Source organism: Talpa occidentalis, unplaced genomic scaffold (assembly GCF_014898055.3).
Source record: "Talpa occidentalis isolate TD23 unplaced genomic scaffold, MPIMG_talOcc4v2.1 talOcc4.2, whole genome shotgun sequence".
In the NCBI taxonomy this organism is placed as follows: Eukaryota; Metazoa; Chordata; class Mammalia; order Eulipotyphla; family Talpidae; genus Talpa; species Talpa occidentalis.
Window position 1 is genome coordinate 72,576,787 of NW_023602073.1, and position 10,444 is coordinate 72,587,230.

General features: G+C 41.6%; 1 protein-coding gene across 1 annotated transcript; it reads right to left on the reverse strand.

Moving 5' to 3' along the window:
• Window positions 1-364: 364 nt before the first annotated feature.
• LOC129144634 (glutathione S-transferase A2-like) lies at window positions 365-9,027 on the reverse strand. Its single transcript, XM_054698151.1, has 7 exons — window positions 8,964-9,027; window positions 8,764-8,876; window positions 5,438-5,489; window positions 4,313-4,445; window positions 2,820-2,961; window positions 1,467-1,598; window positions 365-605 (listed from the first exon to the last, which is right to left on the reverse strand). Exons 1-7 carry the CDS (start codon window positions 9,025-9,027, stop codon window positions 480-482), a joined length of 762 nt encoding a protein of 253 aa, XP_054554126.1. The 3' UTR covers window positions 365-479.
• Window positions 9,028-10,444: the final 1,417 nt, after the last annotated feature.

Genomic DNA, 10,444 nt, shown 5'->3' on the forward strand with positions numbered 1-10,444 from the left:
GGAGCTACCCACATGGCACAGCAGACCTCTCCTGTCTCGCCTGCTGCTCCCCTCAGCAGTGTATTTCAGTAGATCTGCCTGTTCTGTTCCCCACTCTGTCTCTAGTGAATCCTCTCACCCCCCCACATCTCTGGCCTGTACCCCAGTTCTAGTATAAAATAAATAAATAAATCTTTAAAAAAAAAAAAACCACCTCCTGGAAAAGATAAGACAGACCACTTAACCTACAGTTTCCCTCTTTAATGTTGAATTCTAAGAAAGAAGCAGATAGAAGACTGAAAATATGATTTTATATTTGATCCTCATGAAAAAGAATGAATTACATCTAGGTATGTTCATTGGAAGTTTATTATTTGTCACTAAAACATTGAAATAATTTATAGGCCTCACACTAGCCAGAATCTACAGTAGGTAAATCTCTCCATTATTGCAAATCTTCAGAAGATTGGTCTTCAGTGTGTGGGGTGACTATGCCTGCTTTATTTAATACTGAAAATCTTCTTTGCTGCTTCTAACGTTTTCTCATCTGTGGGAGGCTTCCTCTGACTTCCAGGCTGCAGAAACTTCTTCACATTCGGGAGGCTGCTGACTCTGGCTTTCAGGGCCTGCAATGCACAAGAGCAAGCCTCAGTGAGGAGCCAACCCCTGCCCATCATTAGCACAGGCCAGGACCTCTCAGACCCTCCCCTCCACCAGCACCACCAGGAGTTGGGAAGCAGACACCAGTGAGAAAGAAGATCAGAGGGGAAACTCCAGCTCACTACTCATTACTGAAGACGACTCTTGGTTTCAGACTGTTTCAGACTATTCAGCTCACATCCTCCCCCTCTCCTTCCCTGCACGGAAACCTTGTAGACTCTTCCCCTTATGCAATACAAGGAAGGTTAGTGTGTCTGTGAGAAGCCACACAGATAAAGACTCCCCAGGAGAATAATGAAGACACAGGAAAACTGGGCTGGAACCACAGAAAATGCAAAGGGGAGCCCTGAGATCTATGTGCTCTCCGAGAGAGAGAATAGGGTCGCGGCAGACTGAGAGAGAGAGAGGTGGCCAGGGGGGCTGTGAGAGAGACCACAGCATCTGAAAGGGGAGCAGGAGCTGAGGGAAGGAGACCTGCACACACTGACTCGGGTGGAAACACAAGCACACACTTGGAATAAAGGGGACCCCAGAGGAACCAGGACAGAAACCCTCTTGGAACAGGACCTGGGAGAGAGAGGCTGAGCCTGGGCCCTTCTTAGAAAACCTCAGTCACTCTCCTTGGGGAAGCATCTATCTCCAATTTCCTCACAAAACACAATTCTTTTCATGCCTCAGATCAGGGACTGAGAGCAGACTTGGAAGCCTGGGCCAGAGTGAAGGCCGGGACAATACCGGGGAGTTTGGTCACCAGGCCAAGAGTCCAAATCTGAGATCCCAAGATGGGAGATGTGGGCCTTCCCCTCTGAGGACTGTGGGGGCATCACCTTCAGCAGAGGGAAGTTGGCCAGAAGACTGGAGTCAAACTCTTCCAGGTAGTAGAGAAGTTCAACCACGTGAATGTCAACCCTGCTCAGCTTGTTGCCAACCAGGTAGTCTTGTCCGTGGCTCTTCAACACCTGGGCAATGTGAGGAATCAGGTCATGATTCAGAGTTGACACTTCTCCTGTGGTCTGCTCTTCTCACTTCCTATCTCTCTGGCATCTGAAGTATACCTGGATAAGATCATCTCAACACCTCTTTAAGTACAGGTTCTGACTCTTAATCCACCAGTGTTGTCACTAATGTTGGTGGAAATTGTTATCATTTTCTTGCCGCATTATCTAGGGTGACTGCAGGGCTGTCTGCAACTTACTTTGAAATGCATGAAAAAAATATGATTCACGGGAGGAGAGATGCATGGAGAGATCCATGATAATGCAAACATAACACAATGTCCATTTCTGTATCTAGGTGGTGAGTCTGTAAGTTCATTGTACATCTCCTTCAACCTTTCAGTATGTGTGAATTTGGATAATAAAATAGGAAAGAAAATATGAGATGCTTATTAAAAATATTGAATAGGGGATCATGAGAAAAAAGAAAAATATATATATGGCACCACTAACTAAAGATAATTATATTTTGGCAAATATCCTTTTGGAGTATGTAGGCATGTAGAAGTATGAACAATTGTTGATAAAGAGCATGGTAACATCAAAATCATGTTGTAATATATACATGTGTTACTTATCATCTTAGCATCTTTTCTTCTCTTTCTCTCCACCCCACAGCCCCCACTTCTGTCAGACATGGCATCTGTCTCTGAAACGCCGCCATATTCTCCTGATGGGGGCAGGCCTCAGGCTTCCTGCCCACGTTGCCTGAACATTTTCTCATTGTAGATGGACCCCTCTTGCAGAACACCCCACATGCAGCCCTGTGGGAGCTGCTCCAATCTCTTGCAGCTCTCAGAGCCTTGCCCAGCCCAAGCTCTGATGCTGACCAGGAATTCCCGCCCAAGAGAGAAACCACCCCACCTCCACCTGTCATACCATCCTGGCCCACTTGGGTGCCAATACCAGCAGTTCTTCCCACTGTTTCCCATGAACATGGTTCCTCAATCTCCACATACTCTGGGTCCTAGGAAGTTGAAATCTTGCTGAAAACTGTACCTTGGTAAAACCAGAACAACCCATCTTCATGCTCAATTTTTATAAAATGCCTTGAGACTCAGCTGCTGCATTGCTGCATTAATTAGGGTCCAGAAGACTCAGTGGAAGTGGTCAGGGCCCCAGGATGCCCAGGCAATGCTATTCTTTCTCCTCTAATCTCAGCACCAAAACTGAACAGCCCACTACCTTCTCAAAGGCAGGCAGGTAGCGATTTGTTGTTCTCTCTTTGATCAGGGCGATCTTGGCATCTTTTTGATCAGGTGGACAAAATAGCAAACTCAGAAGCATTTCACTCAAATCAGCCACACCTTCGCCATACATGTCAATCCTGAAGGAAGAAAATGACCAAGTTGTCTAATGTCCCCTGTGTCTGACTTTATAAATTAAACAGGTAAAAGAATGAGGCATCAGGAGGCAAAATAATTCACCTCCACTGGGCTCATTTTTAGAAGCCAAATGTTCAGTTATGTATTTATTTTTTTACATATTACAGTTCTCTCTAGAACAAGTTACTGAGGTAGACATGTTCTGAAAACTTGGTTATACACGCACAACCAATTATAGAGGGACAGAGAGCATTGTTGACCTATCCAGGTCACCAATTTTTTGTAAAGTCCCAGAATTTTGTACTTTTAGCACACTGCATTCCAGAATTTTCTTGGCACTCCAAGAAACCGCTGAATGCTTTAGCTGGCAGTCCACATTCTTCCTCCCTTCTTGTCTCTTGGAACAACTGAACTTCTCTCTAATCATATAAATGTTTAGAAAAGTGTCCCTTGTGTGTCTGTTTTATTTTGTGTAACAATGTTTTTGAGGTTTTCTATGTTATAGCAAACATTCATTTTAAATGGTACATAATACTCCAGTATATGAATACAACCCTATTTACCAGTTCTTTGATATTTTGTTGTTGCAGCTTCTTGACAATGCTACTGGGGACTTTAGTATAGAAGTTGTAGTGTAGACATATTTTAAATTCTCTTCGGTGTAAACCTTGTAGTGGAAACTCTGAAGCATACAGTAACACCAAGGTTAACTATTTGAGCAATTGCCAGCAATACCACACCTAATTTTTATTTCAATCACATGGCCCCACAACAGGGAAAACACCCCCATTTGTATTCAGTAAACCTGGCTGCTTCAGTCCTGTATCAGAGTTAACCTGGGTTTCTTGGGCACCAACCTCTGCTAACCCTGTCGAGTGGTCAGCTTTTTAAAACTGACTAATAAATTAGGATCCTGGTCATCATTCTTGTAATTCTGGAAATTGAGAACCAACTCCTTCGACCCATCCTTTCCCAGCCTCATCAATAAGACAGGCAGGTGCTGTGTCCCTGGGGTCTACTTGTTAGCTGGTATCCAGCTTCCAGAGGTCTGAGCACCTGGAGTCCCAATTACCCCATCCTCCTAGGTGCATGATGCATCAGTACTTGGAAGCCTCTGTCATTAGCTGTGAGTGTGGACTGCATCTTCTTATGTCACCTCACTTGCTTGATTCCACGCTGAAAGAAACGCTTCTCCTTGTAGCTCTCTGCTGCCCTTTTTTCTTTTCCTTTATCTCCGAGGCCTATACCGTTGATGTTTATGATCCCCCTACCACAGATCTGTGCGATCAGAACTTGAACTTTTCCAATTAATTGTTAGTGAGAGGACAGCAAACGAACAAAGAAATACCGTACAGGGCTCTCTCCTTTATGTCTTTCCCGTAGAGGTTGTACTTGGTGGCAATGTAGTTGAGAATGGCTCTGGTCTGGACCAGCTTCATCCCATCAATTTCAACCATTGGTACTTGCTGGAACAACAAACTCCCATCTGTTGAGAGAAGAAAAGAAAAAGTAGCGTGAACTATTTTATGACTCTTACTTTTTTGGAAAAGAAAATGTGTGTTGGAATGACTGAAGGTATGAAAATTATTTTAAAAATTATTACTTGGTAACATTCAATGGAAACATTTGTTTTTAACTTTTTATCATTTTTCTCATCAATCTTCCTTTTTCTTTTTAATCTATTATTTCATTGATCTCTTTAGTTCACATTCAGATACCTGGTATCTAGGTCCCTGTGTTTTTGCGCTTGATTTATCTTCATAGATATTTTAGCTGGTAGTTGAGAGAAGTTGCAATATGGCCAAGGTCAGATGTCACTTGACATGGAAAGTTCCCAGAGTAAGTTTATATCAGTCATGGCAACAAGGCCCTGCTAACATAGATTTCTAAAAAAGGGTATTTTGTGTGCTTTTCAAATCCACCATTGCATAGTGTATGCAGAACAGACCCTGGATCCCGACGGCTGCCTGTGACCTTTTGCTCTGTATCTGTGTCTTCACACTCTCACCTGACCTTCCAACTCATTCAATGTGATCTTGTTTTCTAAGTCTATAATATTGCTAGGATATTGGCTTGTCAAGTCTATAAGAAAAAGGAACTCAAGGCAATTGCTGGGTCTTTTTCTACTCTTTTCACTGTAATGCATCTGTTTTGGTATCCTTGGTTGGGAGGCTTGCTTGAGATCTTCAACAGACACAGCATAGTGTAGAATAACAGGAGACAGCAAGGAGAGGACATTCCCAGTGCCCCAAGGATGGCTCGTTAGCAAGTACTCTGAGTTCTAGATCTTTGCATCCCCGAGTAACCTGCAAGATGTGCTCAAGGAGCCTCATCCCTTACATTTGAACCACTTTTCTCCCTTTCCTTATCAACCCCCTACTACAATTATACACACAAAGGTGTTGCCTAGTATTAAAACCTCAAATTATGACTTCTGCTAGACACTCTCATCAGAGGAACTTAGGTACTTGCTCTTACCAGTCTTTAAGTTTTCCAAGTGTGCTGGAGTTTCAATAAATTTCTCTTCAAACTGCAAAGCAAAAATAGTACACAAGTTCTTGTTATTTCTTTTTTTTTTAAGATTTATATATTTATGCATACAAGAGCTGGGGTACAGGCCAGAGATTCAGGGGGTGAGAGGATTCACCAAAGACAGAGCAGGGAGCAGAACAGGTGGATCTACTGAAATACACTGCTGAGGGAAGCAGCAGGTGAGACAGGAGAGGTCTGCTGCGCCATGTGGGTCACCTCCCTAACTGGCCAGGGAATCGAATTGGTGCTTCAGTGACTGTAGATAGCCTCATACTGCTGCGTCTTAACCCCTTATGCCACCAGAGGCCCCAGGGTTCTTGTTATTTCATAACAATTTCAACCTTTAATGTCTGATGCCTCCTACAGAGGAGGTAAGATTTGAATTTGGCAGAATACACATTAGAGTGTGATCATGGCCATTTAGATATTTAAATTAGACTCAACAGGAAAAGAGAATGTGTTGCAGAAGTAACTGTTCATTCTTGCAGGTTCATTCTTATAGGAATATGGTTATTATTTGGGGAGTGGGAAGGTTACTGGTTTTTTCCTTAGAAAACAAAATGAAATGAAAAATAAATTTTAAAATACAAATTTTTCACAAGTGGGTTAAAAAGGTAATGGATTTTGATGATACAGTTTTCTTGCAATCTGGGCTCTGCTTCATAATAGCTCTGACAACTAGATGAAGTGATTTGCTGTCTCCAAAACTTAGTTTCATGATCTACAAAGTGAAGATGGAGCATCTTCTCAAATAGAATATTATAGTGTTTTAAAATGCTTATGACAGATCTGGCCCACAAAACCAAATAATTAATATAGTATTTGCAATGATTCTTATAGTTTGAAGATTTTGATGGTAAAATATTTGGGAATTTGGGGGTTCTAACTTGCTCAGTGGAACAGTGTATTGCAGATGTGACCCCACAGGGTCAGATAGTGGGATGTGTGCAGCAATGTCTAAGTATCCAGTTCAAGAGAAACATTGGGGATATGGGTTACCACGATAAAAGGTGGTTAAGTTGGGATTGGGTTGGCTAGTGTTGTGTGGTTTATGAGGCTGGTGAAGATGGATAGGACTAAGGGAATCAGCTGTCAGGCACAGAGAATCCAGAAGTCCTCAGCAAGAGCCTCTGTAAATCTTTGCACCACCACCCTCTTCTGTCAAGCTGCAGTACGGAAGAGGAGCTCGGGATGTCCTCAGCATCACTTCAACTTGACCCTCATGTATTTATCTTATCCTGCCCAGGAGCTGCACATATCCCTGAACCTCAAAGCTACAGTCAGGTTAGAGCAAAAGGAAGTTGTTTGTTAATAGAGAAGAAACAATCTGGAATGTACTATGTGGGTGTTTTTTTGTGTGTCCTTTTTCCTTCAAAGGCCAGGCTAAATTCCCCTACCTTCATGAAGCAATTGGAAAAGTGGAATACCAAGGCATGGGCAAATGTGAGTTATGAATCTGAAGGGAGTACATTTGAAGTTCCCGTCACAGGATACCACTTCACCTGAAACCTTCTTTTACTGCTCTTACTTGAGGGACTAGCTCTCATGAATTTGTCCTTCATTTTCTCCCAGTAAAACCCTCAGAGAGATGCTGGGATCCTGTCTCCACTCAGAAGTATTATATCAGTGACACCTCCAGTGGGCAGCTCTCAACAGGGTCCCACAGAGCTCAGTTTTCCACAGGGAATGTGACTTTATAACACTGTAAAATGGTTTGAAGGGAACTGTCTGTTGTGTTCATCCATGCCTCTGCACATATTAGCACAAAATCATTGCTGAGTAGGTGTGTTATATCTCTAATATTGCAAATTATGCTTTAATTTTAATTATTTGTATTATAATATTTATGTTTTTTCTTTTTGTTACGGAAATATCTAGCACACATTAAAATACAAAAAAAGTTTAATGATCCTCCTGTACACATTGCCCAGCTTCAATAATAACCAACTCATGTCATTCTTGTGTCAAGTTAGTATCCTATCATGCTCCCCCTGTTGTAATAATAGGAAGGAATACTAAATATCATATTTTTTATCATAAATATTTCAAAATGTATCTTAAAGCATAAGAACTACTTTTGAGGGCCTCAGTTGAGTGCCACGCTATGAAGCTGTCCGCAGCCTCTGAAGCTGTCCACAACCTCTGCAGCGCTGGTTCTATCCCAGCTGGCCTGCGAGCGTCCCACATGGCACAGCAGACCTCTCCTGTCACGCCCGCTGCTCCCCTCAGCAGTGTATTTCGTCAGTCTGCCTGTTCTGTTCCCCACTCTGTCTCTGGTGACTCCTCTCACCCTCCTGCACCTCTGGTGTGTATCCTGGTTCTTGTATAAATAAATAAATAAATCTTTTTAAAAATTTTTAAAAACTACTTTTGAAATAATCACAAACATTAACAATAATCCTTAGCTACTATGTACTATTCAATCAATGTTCATGTTTCAATTTGTTGTACAAATGTCAAAAATGACACTTCAGTTTCCATAAATCCAAATAAAAGTGAGGTTTACACATCATGACTAGTTTCATAAATTTATTTTGTTTCCACTCTTTGAAGGGAAGAAATCTTGATAATATATTAGGTCAAATCTCTTCATCTCTTAATAAGTGAAAACTTTTTAAAATCAAAACTCTTAAGAGTTCATTCAGCAAACAAAAGTCTCCTAGCTGATGTGAGAAAAGTACTTTAATACAGTCAACTTTAGATCCAACCTCAGATATCTGCCCCACAGGGCAGCAGCTTCAGAAGTGGCATAGGATGAGGAAAGACAACTCAAAGTCCAAGTAGAGCAGGAAAGACACGTATAAAGGCTTGCACACCTCTGGATATGCAGCACCTATTTTCCAGGCCAGTCTCACATTTATTGGGTATCAGATTCAGGAAAGGTTGGCAAGGACATGGAGGAATGTATGGAGGAACGTGCATGGTGGGGATGTGCATTGGGGATGCATAATAGTCTGGCATGAGGTAGGGGGCAGTGAATAGGGACTGTTCCCTGGGAGACTCCATTGTTGCTGCTCATCAAAACATCCTATCTCTAGTCCCTGTTTATACTTAACTTTCTGTCAAGGAGGTTTAGCTGGTCATGCTAATCTAGCCATAATATCTGCCTGCTGTTTTCAGCAGATATCCTCATACCAAGACTTTTGTCCTGGTGAGAGGCCCTACCTGACTCTACATTTTAGCTTTACCAGCAGAAACTTTGGGCACCAAAACAACATCCCGAGAACAAGGGGGTTGGGGAACCCACAAAGATGGCCTCTCTCAGGACCTACCTCCACTCCGGCTGCAGCCAGGAGCCACCGGATACACTCCATTTTGCCTCGTGCGTTGAAATAGTGAAGCTTGGGCTTCTCCGCCATGATGGAGCTTTCTGGTTTCTCTAAACCTAAAGGGACAAATAAATAAAACCACAAAAGCAAAAATGTAATATGTGATGTATGGCTGAGCAGCATCAGCAATGCTGAAGGAGTACCTAGCTCCTTCGTGGAAGAATTGGGAACCTCCCTGGAATGTTTCTTGGTAGAATATTCACCCATCAGCAGCCAACCATTGTCACGTCTCCACGAGAAAGATCTAATTGCCTTGGTAGGCTAATTGGTGGGAGCCAGTGATAAAGATGCCTTATGTGGGGATTAGCAGGGAGGGAAGAATTAGAGAGTTAATATGCATTGAAAACCTCTTAGTGAACCTGACTCAATGCTTGTCCTAAAGATACATAATCTTTAATCCTCTTAATTGCCATCATGAACTAGTTGATTTGATCTCCACTTTAAAGTTAATGAAACTGAGTGTCAGAGGGTAAATGACATCCTGTCTTTGTTCAAAAGCTGAAGTCAGGGTTCAATCTCACTTAACTATAGCTAAAAATATTTTAGCTTAAGATATTTTTCCATAGACATAGGGTGCCATTTTATTCGCTCTTTTTTATAATCCTAATTTCACCTCAACTTGGAACTTTCTATAATCTAGAAAAGGGGATATCACTGCCTTAACTTTATAGTAATGGAAGAATGGAAATAATGCATCCAATGTCTGTCACACAATGGGCATTCTCACCAGTTTATAGTCAGTAATGTTACAAAAATCACCTGAGATGGATTCTGTATTCCTCCCATTTTACAGCTGGGGAGACTGAGGTTTCTTGAGTTATTTGCCTAAAGTAAGTGGCAAACCTGGAATTCAAACCCACTCTAACCAACATTTAGTCGAAACCAACATTTAGATTCTAGACTTTGCATTACTGTTTTTTTTTTTTAAAAAAAAAATGCATGATATACTTCAAGGGATTGTGAAATCCACTAATTTCTCCAATGAAATAGAAAACATTGAAGTGCATTATCTATGAAAGTTAAGCATCATCTTATGTGTGTTCAGTTTCAGTGGTATGTCTCTCTGTTATGTGCACAGTCTTTTGGTCATGATAAAAGAAAGTGATATTTTGGCTGCATCTGGTGAATAGCATGGAAAGCTCTTGATCTATTCCAACCTGCCTGTGATTTGAACACAGCAGGGACTGATACCATAATCCCTATCTCACTTCCCCTTAGCCAGTAAGAATGGAGTTTTGAGGAGAAGGAAAGAAGTTTCATTAATTTGTCAACAAATGAGGAGAGCAGCAGGTTATAGTCTGAAAAACTACTATCCTGCTCACTGGCAGAGTGTGGGGTTATTTAGCTAGAGTTGCAAGGAAATAAAAGAGGGAAGTGAGCCAGAGTTAGAAATTAAAATGTCATCTATGCAAAGATTCCATTCCTGATTTTCTCTTGAAGTTTCTTTGTAGTAAGGCCCTCTGGCCTCAGAATGCAAGGAAAAAACAAGATGTTAGTTAATCATTTAAATCAAGATTTGTTAAACTTAGAAGGGGAGGGTGACTCTCTCCATGACAGGGATATGTATTTTATTGCTGTATCAAGAGCAGAGGAAAAAAACTCAATAGCTCCAGCAATAAACAAA